The 15894-nt window shown below is 57.8% G+C and overlaps 3 protein-coding genes across 11 annotated transcripts in view; 2 read left to right on the top strand and 1 right to left on the bottom strand.

Annotated features, from left to right (window-relative positions):
• SIRT3 (sirtuin 3) overlaps positions 1-2118 on the top strand; it is a 4473-nt gene extending 2355 nt beyond the window's left edge. Inside the window, exons 5-7 of the mRNA XM_027662018.1 lie at positions 21-182; positions 537-746; positions 1648-2118. Coding sequence (XP_027517819.1) covers positions 21-182; positions 537-746; positions 1648-1668 — 393 coding nt within the window. The 3' untranslated portion in view covers positions 1669-2118. The remainder of the gene's footprint in view (positions 1-20; positions 183-536; positions 747-1647) is intronic.
• Positions 2119-3534: 1416 nt separating this feature from the next.
• Positions 3535-15746, bottom strand: RIC8A (RIC8 guanine nucleotide exchange factor A). 4 transcript variants are annotated; one of them, XM_027662006.1, is made up of 11 exons: positions 15625-15746; positions 14168-14332; positions 11880-11927; positions 9104-9718; positions 8415-8509; positions 7650-7800; positions 6946-7041; positions 6648-6792; positions 6150-6294; positions 5364-5483; positions 4145-4617 (listed from the first exon to the last, which is right to left on the bottom strand). In XM_027662006.1, exons 2-11 carry the CDS (start codon positions 14249-14251, stop codon positions 4497-4499), a joined length of 1620 nt encoding a protein of 539 aa, XP_027517807.1. In that variant the 5' UTR covers positions 14252-14332; positions 15625-15746; the 3' UTR covers positions 4145-4496. The 4 variants fall into 4 exon arrangements, with proteins under 4 accessions (XP_027517811.1, XP_027517807.1, XP_027517809.1 ...); XM_027662008.1 differs by lacking the exon at positions 15625-15746 and adding an exon at positions 14811-15132; XM_027662007.1 differs by lacking the exon at positions 15625-15746 and adding an exon at positions 14432-14606.
• The window catches only part of BET1L (Bet1 golgi vesicular membrane trafficking protein like), a 5584-nt gene continuing 4324 nt past the window's right edge, over positions 14635-15894 (top strand). Inside the window, exon 1 of one of the 6 annotated variants that reach the window (XM_027662017.1) lies at positions 14635-14806. In XM_027662017.1, the coding sequence (XP_027517818.1) occupies positions 14755-14806 (52 nt within the window). In that variant the 5' untranslated portion in view covers positions 14635-14754. Of the gene's footprint in view, positions 14822-15139; positions 15819-15894 lie in introns of those variants that run through there. The other 5 variants (XM_027662016.1, XM_027662014.1, XM_027662015.1 and 2 more) reach the window with 5 other exon arrangements.

The following is a 15894-nucleotide window of genomic DNA, read 5'->3' as shown; positions in this document are numbered from 1 at the left end:
TTTGGGGTCTCTCCTTTCAGGGGGATGTCATGGGGGACAGGGTCCCTCGCTGCCCCGTGTGCACCGGAGTTGTCAAGCCTGACATCGTGTTCTTCGGCGAGGAGCTCCCGCAGCGCTTCCTCCTGCACCTGGCAGACTTCCCCCTGGCAGACCTGCTCTTTGTCATTGGGACATCCCTGGAGGTCTGGGAATAAGGGGAGCCCCGGGGGGAAAAAGGCGCACAGAAAACAGGGGCTCCGGAGGGGAGAGAGGGCTTAGGGGAAAAGGCGAGAAACTGGGTTTAGGGAGGTGAAATTTGAGGTGGAGGGTAAGAAATAGGGTGCAGGTGCTCCGAGAGACCCTCTAGAAACCAGGAGGGCACCTGGAGAGCCTTGGGCCCACCTCAGGAAAGGCCACCGGGTGACACCGTGACCCATCCAGAGCCGGGGTGGCTGAGCCCGCAGCAGGGGAACCGTCACACTCAGCAGCTCTGAGCCTGGAAACTGGTGGCTGTGGCAGGGTGACGGTCCCCCCTGCCCTCCCGGTTCCCCCCTCAGGTGGAGCCCTTTGCCAGCCTGGCCGGAGCCGTGCGGAGCTCCGTGCCCCGGGTCCTCATCAACCGGGAGCTCGTGGGCCCCTTCGCGTGGCAGCAGCGCCACAACGACGTGGCCCAGCTCGGGGACGTGGTCGGGGGCGTCGAGAAGCTGGTGGAGCTGCTGGGCTGGAACGACGAGATGCAAACGCTGATCCAGAAGGAGAAAGAGAAGGTGGGAAGGGGCTCCGAGCCCCCCCTCAGCCTTTGCGTTCCCTGTGCCGGAGTTATCCCGGGAGCGGGTTTGTGCTTGCTGAGGTTGCTCGCTGTCTGCCTCCGCAGGGAAGGGCTGCAGCAGGGCTAAAAAACCCCAAACCAACCCAAACCCGAGTGCTGTTTCACAGCCAAGGTGCCAGAGCGGAGCGCTGTGGGCTGAAAGTGTCTGTGGTAGATGGGAAGATGCAGATCTGCCAGTCCCAGATGAAACAGGAATGTGGAAAAGGGCAGGATTTCGGCTTTGATCGTTTCTTTCCCTGTGCCATTCTCACATCTGTAAACCTCTGGGATCTTCAGGAGTGAGAAGTTGCAGGGGAACAAGTCCTTAATTATTAGAGTTCAGTGCTGCTGTTAATTACTGCATTGCTGTAGACCACTGGGAAGATTTTTCCATATTTGACATCAAACAGTTGTATTTTTTAGGGATACACTGCCCATACGTGATTTCTTCATAAAATCTGGCTCCAAGATTCCAGTTTTTAGATCCAGGTTGTTCTTATTTTCATCAGATCATGAGGCAGGAATTGAGTAGGAATTCTTAAGTCTTTTGGCCAGGTTTCTGATTTTTTGGTACAAACGTTCTGGGGTCCAGCCAGCCCTTGGCTTGATTCTTGTGCTCCTCTGAATCCCTGATGGATAATGCTGATAAACCAGGAAAACTAAGGCCAGGTTGGACAGGGCTTGGAGCAACCTGGTCTAGTGGAAGGTGTCCCTGCCCATGGCAGGGGGTGGAACGAGATGAGCTTTAAGGTCCCTTCCAACCCAAACCATCCTGGGATTCTGTGAAAGCTGTGGGGATGGTGCTTGGAGCTGGAATGTTTGATGCTCCCTGGCAAACGCTGTGGTCTCCCTGTTTTCAGCTGGATGCAAAGGACAAGTAGGACGGTGCTCCTGCCACCCCTCAGCACATCACTTGATGATGTCCAGCCATAAATGTCACCAGCAAGTGGCAGGGCACTCGTGCCAGCACATCCAGCAAGCTCCGTGTCTGCAGTTGGCCCTTTGGATCTGCCTCCTTCCCAGCTGCCCATCCCGGAGCCCCTTGCTGGGGCTGGTTCTAGGGAGCAGGAGCTGGAATGCCAGGAGTCTGGAGCAAGTTTTCCAGCTCCCACTGGACTGAGCATCCAAGGTCTCTCCTCCCCAGCCACTGTTCCCTTGGCCACGATCCTGTGCTGCTGCAGACTGTGTTTGTTCTTCCGTGAAATCTCTGCTAATCAGGGTACAGTCTGGGGGTGGGGGGGCTGCCCCCCATTCCTATTCCAGCTCAAGCTGCTGCAGGATTTCTAAATCACTAGAGTGTTAATTATTTAATAATAAAGAGATATAATTCATTTCTGGATGTCACCTGAGGGGTTTTCTGTAAAGTCACACCTTCCCTGGGGTTTGAGCACGTTCTGTCCCCACCACTTCTCCCTTGACCTGCTTTTTGGTACATTTTTTTTTCCTTTTTCCCCCTCACAAAAGTGCCTTTCCCTGCTGTAGATGCCACCCTGGGGGGTGGCATTACCACAGCCCTGCAGCCATGTCCTGCTCTGTCCCAAACCTGCCACAACACAATGCAGAGCCTCCTGGCACATGGATCCACACTGAAAACGCTGGGGGACTTGTTTTTGACCATACCCTGCTTCCCAAAAAAAACAATTCCATGATTCTATGAATGCCTCATGCAAAGTGCCCTGTGCCAAGCTCAGCCCCTGCTCTGGGGCATTCCAGGCCAGGCCTGGCAGCTGCTCTGAGGGATTTAAAGCACTCTGGAAAATTGAAACAACAATATCAGAGGTAATTGCATTAAAAACACCAATCCCCCCTTTTCCTTTTGCACGGAAAGCTTGGGAGAGCTTCAACAGCTGGGAAGGGCTCAGGGTCTGTGTCTGCACCCACAAGGGCTGTGGTGGGTTTTTTGCTAGTTAAAAAAAAAAAAAAAAAAGATAAAGATGCTGTTGGCCCAAAACCTCCCACTGTGACAGAGCGGGGCTGTGCCAGCCCAGCAGCCTGGCTGTGACCCTTGGGGGTCAGTTTTACATCAGTTACTGGCACTTCAACCATTACTAAACAATTCTTAATCACTGAGGAGCTAGACAGAACCCCAGAATCATCCACGGTGGAAAAGACCTCCAAGATCATCGAGTCCACCCTGTGACTGATCTCCACGTCATCACTAGAGCAGAGCACTCAGTGCCACGTCAGTCGTTCTTTGGACACCTCCAGGGGTGGGGACTCCACCACCTCCCTGGGCAGCCCCTTCCAATGCCTGACCACCCTTTCCATGAAGAAGTTCTTCCTGATGTCCAACTTGAACCTCCCCATGTGCAGCTTGAGGCTGTTTCCTCTCATCCTGTCCCTTGTTCCCTGGGAGCAGAGCCCGACTTCCCCTGGCTCCCCCCTCCTGTCAGGGGGTTGCAGAGCCAGAAGGTCCCCCCTGAACCTCCTTTTCTCCAGGTTGATTCCCCCCCAGCTCCCTCAGCTGCTCCTGCTGCTCCAGACCCTTCCCAGCTCTGTTTCCTTCTCTGGACACACTCTAGCCCCTCGCCATGAGGGGCCCAGAGCTGGACACAGCACTGGAGGCGCCTCAGGAGCACCCAGCACAGAGGGAAAACAGAGCAAAGCACCTCTCCGGCTCTTCCCCTCCAAGACCACGTTCAGAAACACCCCCAGCTCCTAAGGACACGCAGGCAGGAACCCCTGGGAACACCTCTGCCGTGGGTTCCCAGGGATTTCCTCGCGGTCGAGGAATCATGGCCACGTGCCCACGTGTCAGGTTGGCTTTATTCAAGCGTCACTTGTGCATTCCTACTCGTGACAGGACATTTGGGAACTCGGGTACATGAGACGGACGGGAAGGTTTTCTTTCAAAAGAAAGCAGAAGTAAAAACAAAGACAAATCTACACCAGGCCTGAGAGCAGCCCCCGGGGGACGGAGAGGCCCGGGGACAGTGAGGAGGAGCGAAGGATGGAGCACAGGTGTTGGCCTTTCCTTTGGAAAGCAGGATTTGGGGAGAGGTGAACGCCCAAACCCAGCTGGCTGGTGACAGGGACAGTGCCCAGTGCCAGGGAAGGGCCATCAGAGTGTTCCCAGCAGCCACCCACACGCTCTCTCCCGTGGCCAGTGGGATGCTGGAAGCTTCCCCAAAGGCCTCACTCAGTTTCCCTCTGTCCACCCACGCGCTCCAGGTGCACATGGACACCGGTGCACTCGGACACAGCCTCCTGCACCACCTGCAGATCCCACTCCCCAGGAGCTGCTGTGATTCATGGCCCACACCCCTCTCCAGCAGACCCCCCCTTCCCACAGCATTCCCAGGGAGCAGCTCCCCACTGTGGGGCTGGGCACACGCAGGAGGCTCCGCGGATCGACGGACCCTGATGGAGCGGCAGGAAGAGCCTCTCCCTGACCCTTCTTCCCAAACAGCACGCATTTGAATGAAAAAATCCTACTGGAAAGTCCCGGAAGCGATTTGGAGCGTGAAATCCTGAAGGCTGCCGACAGGAGAGATCAAGGTGGAGCCAGGCCACGGAGACCTCTGGAAGGAGAGGTGGCTATGGAGCTGGGAAGGAGGCAGGTGTTCCGTGTGGTGGGCTGTGAGGGATCCAGGCTGGATACGGATCCCGCAGGGAGAGTCCTGGCCCAGTGCCAGCCTCTGGGTGCAGCACCAGTTCCCGAGGGAGAGTGGCTGGAGCCCAGCTCTCCGTGGCTGGGGCGGGAGCCGGGTCAGTCCAGCCCCAGGTCCGAGTCGGATGACGAGCGCTCGTCGGCCATGTTGCGGATGGCGTTTTCCATGGGCGCCAGGTTCCCGCTCGGAGTGATGCCCATGGGCTGGATCACCTTCTCCCTGCAGCCGGGAAAGGTAAGGCAGAGCTGTCGGAGAGCAGGGGAACAGACCAGGAATACGGTAGGAACACGGGGCTTGTGGAAATGGCCCGGAATACCCCAGGCACCACTAAGGATCCCTTCTGAGAAATGGGGACAGTCCCAGCCCTAAAACCTCCAGCGTGGCAAGGCAATGGCTGGAAGCACAATCCACAAACAATACCATTCCCATGCTCAGGTTCCCTGGAACAGGCTCATTTCTAGAGTCCTGTTCTGTGTGGTTCAGGATTCCCACAGGAAAACTAGCACTGGTGTCTGTGTTCCTCTCCCTCTAACACATGATGGGAGTACACGTGTTACTTCCCTCCCTTCCTGAGCTCACTGGGCTCCTCTGGAGCACCTGTGAAAGATGGATGAGGGATGACTGGAGAAAGCTTTCCAGCAGAGAAAGGGGCTGGTGGCACTGGCTGCTGTCTGTCCCCAAAATGCTGCTTCCTCCTGAGCAGCCTGGCCAGGACCGAGACCGCTGTCCTTCCTGAGTTTTTGGACAAACATGGCAAGCAGGTGTTTGGGAACAGCGCAGGCACAGCAAGGAATTTCGCAGTGTCCCATTGTGCCAAAGCTGAGGGAAGAGTTTCTCCAGGTACCCCCACCACTCCCTCTCTTAAGTCCCTTCAAGCCTTGGGAATGCAGCCAAAGGAAGGCCTGTGATAGATGTACCCCTGACGTGCAGGTGTGGACACGGACACACAACCCACACCCCGGTACCTGGACAACTTGTCGAACATATTGACCAACTTCATGGCTTCGTGCTCCTTCTGCTCCTCCGTCATCCCTTCCATGGGGTTGGGAAGCTTCTCCTCCACACGGCCCGTCACGGGGTTGATGCTGCACGGACGACAGCGAGGTCAGGGCATGGGAGAGGGGACAGCAGGGGGACACAGGGCTGTTTGGGATCCTCCTGTGCCTCGTGGAGCAGAGGAATGGCATGGCAGGGCTGGCTGTCACCTCTGCTCGTGCCCTTAGTGCCCAAGTGCCATCACAGTTCTATGGGGGCTTCCAACCTACATCCTTAAAAACCCTTCCCATTGCTCCAGGAGGAGCAACACGCCCTCCTGCCAATGCCACAGTGCCACTGGAAACCGGGTGCACAAGGCCAGGTGACACTTTCTCCCTCTCCTCAAGGCTGGAGGCAAAAGCTAATGGAGAAAATCCCAAGAAACCCAACCTGCAGGGACACTGAACAGGAAGCTGGTGAGTGTGGGATACATAGGTGGGCACAGACCTGGGGCTGTCCCCACACACCTCCCACCCTCTAGGTACCACCCACTGCAGAGTAAAAGAGAGGGAAAGGGCAAAAGAGAGCGAAGGGAAAAAGAGAAGCCAAAAATCAGCTGAGTGCAACAGCACTGGGCTCTGGAGAGGGAGAGGAGCCATGGGCACATGGAAGAGCAGGACAGGGAGATGGCAGGAGGCAGATGGAGAGGGATAGAGCAGGAATGGGAAGAAGATGTGGAAAGAGGGGTGCTCTAGAGAGGGAGCAGACTCCTTTACTTGGGCTTTGCCTCTTTGTACTCCTCCGTGTCCGTGTCTTCATCCTCCGAGTACTCCCCCTCTTCCCGGCCGCCGGCCATGAGGCCCCGCGCCGCCAGCAGCCCTGCAGCATTCCCATATCCCGTGTACTTCACAAACCGGGACACTGCCGGGACAAGGACAGAGACCACGCTGTGCTCCCCTCCTGCCTCCAGCCCCACGGCCACGCCGGGCCACGGAGACCCAGGGACACTGGCAGGGGGACAGCAGCCACGGGCGGGGGGCTCAGCGTGGGCCAGGCTGTCTGCAGGGTGCTGGGCTGGCCTGAGCACAGCTTGTCCCTCACTGCTGGCCTGAGAGACAGCACCTCCTTCCCACAGAGCTCCTGGAACCCTCCCTTTTCCCTGTCCCCAGGGAAGGCGGAAGCTCCGCGGAGGGTCCCCATCCCACGTGCTCTGGCTCTCCCGGAGCCCAGGTTGAGGGGCCCCCGTCAAAGCCCTCCAACGCCCCGGGACTGACCACTCTCCTTGCAGAGCACAAAGAGGAACTCGGCGGCGCAGTGCTTGACGTCGGTGTCGATGTGGGTCATGAGCCTCACCAGCTTGTTCCGCAGGGAATTCCCCACCTCCGGCCGGTTCCGCACGTCCCGCAGCGGCGGCAGCACCTGGGGACGTGGGAGAAACACTGTGGGTGCCAGAGGCCTCAACCACCCACGGGAAAACCCAGAGGTGTGTGGAGGGTGGGCACAACCAGGGGTTTGCTCGTCTCCTCCCCCCTCAGGGCAGCGTCCCTGACCTCCGGGCTGAGCACAGCGTACCCTGGCCTTCAGGAACTTCCTGGTCTGGCGGTGGACACGGGCACTCTCCGTCAGCAGGTTCAGCACAGGGGTCAGGCTCTCCTTCAGCTTGTGGCCCTGCAGAAACATCCCCAAAAGGAGCGGCACGTCAGTCATGCCGAGCTCAGCCTGTCCGGCTCACGCTGGAGAACACGAGGACAGTCTGTCGGGGAGATGGATGGACACAAAGCTTTCCAGTCCCTGCCACAGGCATTGCCACTGCACAGGCAGTGCCACTCCACACCACACAGCTTGCCGTGGCACAGGCAGCACCAGAAATCCTTGGGCAGGGCATAAGGGCAGAAAAGTGCAGTGGTAAAATTTTGAGGCCCTTTGGGATAACTCCCGAGGCTGAAAACCACGGGCAGCTTGAAAATAATGCAAACTCAGGCCTCCAGAGGCTTTCACCGCTGAGTGAAACAGGGCTAACATGTCAATCACCCAGTTAATCATCCACTGTTCCACTGATCTCACTGATCTTTGAGGGCCTGCAGCCCTCAAAGCAATGACAGTCACCTTCCTGTCCACTGGTGTTGGTTTAGTCCCGTCGACCACAGCTCTGCCAAGAGCTGCCCTTTCTACAACCCCAAACCAAGCGTGCTGGCACTGGGCTCTTCCAGGCTGAGGGAAAGGTGCCCTGAACCTGTGGGAACGAGCAGTGAGGGCCCCCCCCCCCCAGCCCTCACCCTGTCCAGGCGGCGCTCCAGGAAATCCAGGAGGATGCTGACTGCATCCATGTTGACACCCATGTACTCCAGCGAGCCCGGCCGCACTTTGGGGGTCAGGAGCACATCCAGACACTTGAGGGGCAGGTTGCCCAGCAGGTTGACTGTGTGGCTACATGTGTGAAAGGGAAGAGAAGAGAACACATAGCGATGGAGCTTTGCTCACACGAGTCCTTCAGCTCTGTGGAAACGAAGGTCTGTCATTAACTTCCAGGAGTGCGAGGACCCCGCGATCCAAGTTGCCTCGGAGCACCTCAGGCTCCACACACCACCGAAAGGGAATAACTGAAACTGCTTTTTGGGCAGCTGAACTGTGTGCTGGGGACTCTAAAGAGACTTCAGTGACAACTGAGAACCCAGGGGATTTGACAGAGCCACTCTGGGTGGTCAAAGGTGCGTCTCTGTGTTGTCCTGCTGTGTCACTCCTCCTCACCAGCACTGCTTGGTTTTCCCCTGACTGCGTGTTCTTGGGGACAGAACTGTGTCACCTTGCTCCAAGTTGACACCCCTGCACCAATAATGCCCGGCAACATGACACAGCCAATTTCTCAGCATGGCTTAAGGCTAATCACGGACTCTTTACCAAAAGCAGCACAAGTCTGCTCTGGCCAGTTGCCCACTGTCGCTGTAGGGACAGCCTGACAAAGGACTCTGGAACAGGATCATGTGCCTGGGGGAGCCCTGCTCCAGGGGCAGCTCGAGGCCCAGGTTGTTCCCAGCACTCACCTGTGGAACTCCTCGGTCCGGTCCTCGCCGTCGGCCGAGATCATGAGGCAGTGGCGCAGGAGGGCACCCAAGTGCCGGTACAGAGCAGCATCTTCCTGGCCCCAAAATGGAAAACGGAAACCTTGATCAGCAAAGGGGATCCCACACACCCCAGAGCCTGCTGCCCCTGCAGCCACAGCCTGATCATGCACAGCGGGGTGTTCCAGGGGAAGCAGCCTCCCAGTTCTCCTTTTGGGGCCAACACGTGGTCTTCCAGCTGCCCGACACACTTCCACTCACTCTGTGACACTGAGGTAAGGGCTGGAGTAGGCTCTAAAATGCTCCATGGATTAGCCAGAGGGATGGTGCTCTCCATCACACCTCCTTCTGACCTTGGCCTGAAGGTGAAGAGGTACCTGGCTACGCTCAGACGTGAATTATCTGGGGGCTCTGCTCTCCCTCTCGCTCAGCAAATCATATCATTAAGGGAAAATCCCCAACTTTTAAATGGGAATGCTCTAAACGCTGTAAGGGTTAATACTGCACTGGACAGAGGCAGTGCCCGGGGCACACCCGAGTCCCTCACCACACTGACATGTACCTGGGGCTGCAGGAGGACCAGTCTGGGACAGGAGGAAACCCAAGGGAGGAGAAAACCAGCAAAGCCAGAGCCCGGGGACGGGCGAGCGCCACAGACCCGAGGAGCTTACCTCGTCCACTTCCCTCTTGCTGGAATCAAAGGTGATGTTGAAGAGCACTTTGAGGATCTCCATGGCTCGCTCCGTCTCCTGCCGAGGCAAAGGCGGGAGGAGTCCCTCCTCGGCGGCCACTTCGTAGGGGTCCAACCACTTCACGCCGAGCGTCAGCTCCAGGGTGTCTGCCATCAGGCTGACGCCCCGCAGCTCCTGGGCGAGCTGCTGCCGGACGTCCACCCTCAGGGCCGTCAGCAGGAACAGCAGGCGCAGGTCGAAGAACTTGACGTCGTGAGGGAGGCTCCGCTCGTTGTAGAGCTTGATGCGCCGCGCCAGCCCCACCACCAGCCGGGCCTCGGCCGTCAGCTCCTGCGCCCGCGGGCTGCTGAACACGATGTTGCACAGGCATTTCAGGGATTCCAGGATCACGTCCAAGTCCGGGACCTCCCGGATGAGCTCCTCTGAGTAGTCGATGCCGGCGTGCCTGGAGAGGGTCTTGAGGCCTTCCTCGGTGGTGAAAGGGCCGAGGCAGTGCTTGTCCCGGGACAGGATGCGGATGCTCTCCAGGCAGGTGACCTGGCAGGACGGCTGCAGCTCCCTCTCCAGGAACTTGATCAGCAGCTGGGCCATTTTCTGTGCAGCAGGAAAAAACCAATGCCTGGGATACTGACACTTCCCAGTGCTCTCTCCAACCCTGTCACGCTCTGCCCTGGACAACGGGAGCATCACCTGGAGGTGGGTCTGCTCAGGTGTGCACTCAGCAGCACTCAGGAAGTGCCTGGCATTGGGTCCTGCACCAGTTTGGGCAAGAACAACCAGCAACACATGGCTGGGAGAGGGTACTGGGTGTAAAGGGAGAGCATGAACAGGTCACTGTTGTAGCTTTGCCCTGGTGGGAATGGTTCAGGCTGAGAGGGTTTGCCTGACCACTGCATTGAGGGCAAAAACCTCCCTCAGCCCTTCACCTCAGGGCCTCCCTCAGGAGTCACCATGCACTTGGCAGCAGCTCTCTGCTCCTGTGTGAGATCAGGGAGGCACCTGCTCCAGAGCATCCACAAACAGATGGAGAGGCGGAGAGAGGCATCAGAGAGCCACCAAGGGAGGGCCACAGGACCCAAGGGAGGTGAGTAGAGCACGTGATGCCCTGGGAAACGGAGGTGAAGAGACCTCAGGAGATTCAAATAAAGCAGCATCTCCTTAACCCCAGTGCTGCCTGGAGACCTACTGGCCCAGATCCTCCGTGGGTACAGACTTGGCAGAGCCCCACTAACACAATTCACGGGAGCTGCAAAGCTCATCCCCGTGGGGAACGGTGAGTCACGGAGGAGCACAGGAAAGGCCTCACAGCCACGGGCAGCTCGGGCTCAGCCACGTGTGGCAACACTTCACATCACCCCAGTGACACCTACACACACAGCTGGGTGAGGTGAGAGCTCACCAGACCTCTAACACAACACGTCTGAAACCACGGATCTCTCCGTGACGTTACAGGAGCAAAGGAACCCGAAAATGAGGTTTGCAGCTGGCTAAACGCAGCCCCCTCAGTTACACTTCAGAATAGTCACAGAATTGTTAAGGTTGCAGCCATTAATCGTAATCATTTAGGTTGGAAAAGATCTCCAAGGCCACCGAGTCCAACCTGTGACCCATCCCCACCTTGTCACCCAGCCCAGAGCACTGAGTGCCACATCTAGTTGTTCCTCCAGGGATGGGGACTCCAGCACCTCCTTGGGCAGCCCCTTCCAGTGCCTGACAACCCTTCCCGTGAGGAAATTCCTCCTGATGTCCAACCTGAACCTCCCCTGGTGAAATGAAACTACTGAAGGAAGGAAGGAAGAAAAAAAGGAACTTCAGTCCTCAACGTGAGGCTCCTGGAGTGCCCCACGGTCACACCCTGGGGAAGTGAGGAAACACAGCTGTTCCTCTGCTCCTTCCACGCAGGAGGCAGAGACAGAGTTTCAGATCCAGACACAGCGAGCAAAGCCTTGGGCTGGCTCAGGGGAAAGAGACCCCAGGGCTGAACCATCGGGACACCCGAGCGCCAGGAACTGGTGGTGATGCTCGACTCATGTTTCATGGCATGCACCCCAAAAGCAGGACACTGTGCCTGGATCCGTGTCCAGCAGCAAAGAGCTCGGATCTTGTCGGATCCAATCCCAGGCTGTGCCTGGGCACGCTCCGTGTGGCAGCAGCTGGCACTGGCTCAGCCAAAGGAGGGCCTGTTCTCCACCCAGGTCGCCTGGTCTGCACTTGCTGTGCTAACACGGGCACTGGCACCATCCACCAGCGAACTGACCACAAAACTGAGCCAGCTGGAAAATAATCCTGGAAACCCAGAGCTGTTCTTGCAGCAGAGCAGCCAGGACGAGGCCGGCCCGGCATGAAGAGCTGCAGGAGCAGGAACAAGCAATTCCTTCCCTCCGAGTGCCAGATCACACCAGCTTGAAGGATCTGCTAATACACAGCTCCAGGCAAATCCCACTGCTGGCTCCCAGTGGAACCCCTCGCCCTTCCTGGGAGCCTGGGGATCACACCCATTACACCCATGGCTGGGACTGTATGGATCACAGGACCGCTGCTAATGCCAGATGGATGCTGACTTTTATCCAAAACACCAACTCTTGCCGGAAAAACCAGAGCCAGGTGCTCCGAGTGCACCATTCCCTGCCCAAGTTAATGGCAAACTCTCATTTCTTTCCCTGTGGGAGCTGCCTGCCAAGCCCAGCTGGACACAAGCATGGAGCAGCAGGTTTACACACCGACCAAAGAGGAAAAGCGAGGAGCATGTGCCTACCTTCCTCTCCTCCCGCTCCTCATCCTCGAAGGTGAAGCACTGAGACTTCTGTGAAAAAAGCAAAACAAATCAGAATAAGGAACAGGTTAAAACTCCACGGAACCAGGGCATTCCACTGGAAAGCACCAGGTCCCAAAACACGCTGCAACAGCAAACACACTTTCTCCTGACAGTCCCTGCCATGATGGGCATCACCCCTGGATCCATGGCACTGGCAGAATGCCACGGGTCAACCGATGGATGGATTTAGATTAAATCCTGCAGCAGCACAGTGGGTACTCATCCCAATCCCAATATCCCCTATGAGCCGGTAATTCCTCAGCTCAGTGACACCACCAAGCTGATGCTGCACATATCTCCCCTTGACATTTGTTTCTTTTCCCGACCAAAAAGAAGTGTTGTCTCCTTGGTACGTGGGAATAGATCTTCGTGGTTACCCAGGTCAAGTCCTTTGGACCTGATCTCCACAGGTCCCCTTCCTAACAAACACTCCTGCTCTCCATTCACGGGAAACATTTCTGTTTCTCTCTCCCTTTTGGTTGTTCTTCGCTGACAGTCTCCTTCCTGGCTCACCTGGAAGTCTCACCTGCTCCCATGGAACCTGAGAGCACAGGGGACCACAGGTTCCCGGGGAGAAGCAGCACTTCCCAGTGAATGAGGCTATCCTTGTTTACACCAAGAAAACCTTTGGCCCAAGCACGGAGAACAAAGCTGTTTAAAATCCATAAAACACCGATGACGTGTGTGCAGCCACCAAGAGCCCAGGGATGGCGTTGGTCTGTCCAGCCTGGAAGCAGCGATGGACACAGGAGATGGAGCAGCAGCAGTCCCAGGGGTGAGGGCAGGACAGGTGTATTCCCTTCAGGCTGTGTGAGCTGATCCATCCACAGGCTGTTGGATCACGTTACCAGTTCCAGCACTGCTTTGTTCCGCAGGCAGCCAGGCTCGTTCTTCCCCTCTGCAGGCTCTAATCCCATTTGGGGGTAATTTGGCCATACCTGGGGGTTTTGCTTTAGCTGCAGTTCATTCCCAGCAACCAAAAACCGCGTGTGCAACAGTGAACTAAAATAAATCCCCAGGAAAGGTTACAGAACCATCAGTCTTGCAGCAGAAGCGATGCCAGGCCGTGTCGGCTTTATGTGCAGTTTCATAATCCTCTTTGACTGCTCCATTTCCTTCAGACGGGCCACCAAACCCTCTGGCTCGAGTTCCACATGCCTGATACGCCGGGAAGGACCCAGCTGGGGGGGATCCACGGGAAATGCTGTGGTTTTGGGGCCTTGAGCTGGTCACACGGACGCTGTTTGCACCTCGGTGACTCTGGTGTGGCCCCCGCCGTGGGTGCTGCTGATCCTCAGCGCTGCCCTCAACAGGGGTCTGCTCCTCCTCGGCCGAGATCTCCCCATTCCAAATCCGACTGCTACGAACAGTTCCACACTCCCTCCCTCTCTCACACACGCTTCTGCAAAATATTCCTCAGGTTTTCCCTGCTGGCTTCCCACCTACTCCAGCCTGGTGCAGAGTGAGTCACAGCGATCCGCAGGGCCAGCCCCTCCCGGGGGAACCCTCCCAGGGAAATTTCCCTGACAACCAGAGTCTGTTTCAAGCGGGATTTCACGGAATCACAGAGTCTCCTCAGTTGGAAGGGACACACAAGGATCACTCAGTCCCACTCCTGGCCCTGCTCAGCCCCAACAATCCCACCCTGTACCTGAGAGCGTTGTCCAAACGCTCCTTGAGCTCTGGTAGCCCTTGGTGCTGTGCCCACTGCCCTGGGGAGCCTGTTCAGTGCCCAACCACCCTCTGGGGGAAGAACCTTTTCCTAATATCTGTCCTAAACCTCCCCTGACACAGCTCCAGCCATTCCCTTGGGTCCTGTCACTGGTCACAGCAAGCAGAGATTGGTGGTGCCCCTCGGAAGGAAGCTGAAAACAGCCGAGGTCTACCCTCAGTCTCCTCTTTTGCAGGCAGAAATTTACCCCCACAGGTAATCTTTTCCCACTTTATGGCTAGAAACACTCCCAGCTCTGCTTCCAAATTGTCCTCGGGTTTTGATATTCAGACTCATGCAGTCACCTCTAGTCACCTTTGACTTGCAAATCCTAATGTCCTTTCACCTGCAGCTCCTCCCCGGCCTGTTTTATCACCTCCAAACCTGCCTCAACATAAAGGCTCCTCCTACTCGGTCCTTACACTGACTCTTATTTCCCCGCCAGGTTTTACTTGGCATCTCGATAATAATGTTTTTAAGAGCCCCTGACACCAGGGAGGGGTTGATGCTCACTCACCTCCTGGTTGTAGACCTGGAGCACCTTGAGAACCGTGTCCTGCTCCCCGCTTTCCAGCGTGGTGACCACAGCCCTGAGCTCCATTATCCCAACAGCTCAGCTACGGCGGAACTGGGAGCGAGGGGACTTCCAGGGTGATGCAAAAGCACCTCGGCAGACAGATATCTGAGAGGGAAGAGAGAAAGGGGTGGGGAGAGGAAGGAGGGAAAAAACACAACACAAAAAAAAAAACAAACCAAAAAACAACCAAGTGATATTGCTCACGCTGCTGCATCCATAAAAGCAGAGCAGATGGATAACCCGAGCAAAGCCAGCACCAGCTTCCTCTCTCTCCCGCTAATCCTCTTCTTCCTCGCTTTGCTTTTCAGTGTTTAATACGTGCCCTCCCAGGAAAGCGCTCAGGGAAAGCCTTCCCCCCCACCAGCCGGGGATTAACGCGGAGCAGATAACAGCAGCTCCCTGAAATAGCTCCCTGCCGCCTCCTCCTCCTCCTCCTCCTCCTCCTCCCCGGTTGCCCTGATTCCTGCTGCCGCACAGGGGGGAAAATAACAGATAAACCCAGCAACATTCCCGCGGAGTGACAAGGGATGGAGCGCCGAGGCAGCCGGGCGGGAGAGCATCCTCCGGCTCCAGGCGGAGGTACCTTTCCAGGAGGTGGGAAGCAGATGAGGAGGGTTCCGTGGAGGGTCGGATTATGGCCGATCCCCGCACTCACAGCCCAAACGCGCGTCCGGAGCCGCCGTCCCCCGGGAGATGATGTCCCTGCCGCCAGTGCCAGGGAGCAGATGCGCAGGGACACGGGAGACGGGATTATTTCAGTCACGGCACCGGTTTAAGGGCTCAGGGAGCCACGCGAGCCCACGGTGCCGGGACGTGACTCCCGATGGGGGGGAAAATCCGGCAGATTTGGGTGCACAGGTGGGCTCGGATACACGTTCAGCCTCCGTGTTGCCACGAGCCGTGTTCTGCCATGAGGCCGCGCTGGTCACACCGAACTCAACCGAGCAGGACCCCGCAGCGGGAGCCCCCCGGGCTTTGGGGATCACACGGGGTATCCCCGCCTGCCCGCGCACCCAAAGAGGGGCGTTTTGGGGGGACCAAGGGCAAATCCCGCATTGTGGAAGGCGGAAAGCCGCGGGGACAGGTGGCTGGGCTGGCCCGGGGCAGGGACACAGCATCCCCATGCCAAGGGGCTGGGGCGGAGGGGACCCGCTCCGCTTTTGGGGCGATGCCGTGAGCCAGTGGACCACTGCGCACATCCCCCTTTTCCATACCTCCTGGCCGGCTCCTCCCCTCGCCACCTCCTTCCCCCGACATCTGGGCACATTCCAACCCCCCTTTTTTAATGCCCACAAACCCCTATTTCTGTCCCAAGCCCCTAACTCTGCCCCCAAGCCCTTCCTTTCTCCGCCACGCCCCCGTTTCTCCCCCGTGCCCGGGCAGGGCTCTGGCCGTACCTGCGGCCCGGGATCCCTCGGGGGGCAGCGCCGACCCTTCCTCCCCTTCCACCCCGGCCCGGGGGAGGCGGCCCGAGGGTCCCGGTGCCGGGGGGAAGGAGGAGGAGGAGGAGGAAGGAGCGGCGGACATTTCGTGGCGGCTCCGCCCGGCGGGGCGGGACGGAGCGGGGCGGCCATGGCGGAGCGGGGCCGAGGTGAGGGGACAGGGACAGGTTTGGGGGCTGGAGGGGGCCGGGGGAAGGGGAGCGCCCGGCTGCACAACTGCCCCCC

Source organism: Corapipo altera, unplaced genomic scaffold (assembly GCF_003945725.1).
Source record: "Corapipo altera isolate COAL_440 unplaced genomic scaffold, ASM394572v1 RXGC01000072.1, whole genome shotgun sequence".
NCBI classification, from domain to species: domain Eukaryota; kingdom Metazoa; phylum Chordata; class Aves; order Passeriformes; family Pipridae; genus Corapipo; species Corapipo altera.
This window is presented reverse-complemented; position numbering and strand designations above follow the sequence as displayed.

Coding starts and splice junctions, on each gene's coding strand:
- RIC8A (XM_027662006.1), bottom strand. CDS start 14,251: ATGGAGCTCAGGGCTGTGGTCACCACGCTGGAAAGCGGGGAGCAGGAC. Junction 9,719..11,879: donor AGGAGCGGGAGGAGAGGAAG/GTAGGCACATGC, acceptor CCTGCTGCACAG/AAAATGGCCCAGCTGCTGAT. Junction 5,484..6,149: donor TACAAAGAGGCAAAGCCCAA/GTAAAGGAGTCT, acceptor TCGTCCGTGCAG/CATCAACCCCGTGACGGGCC.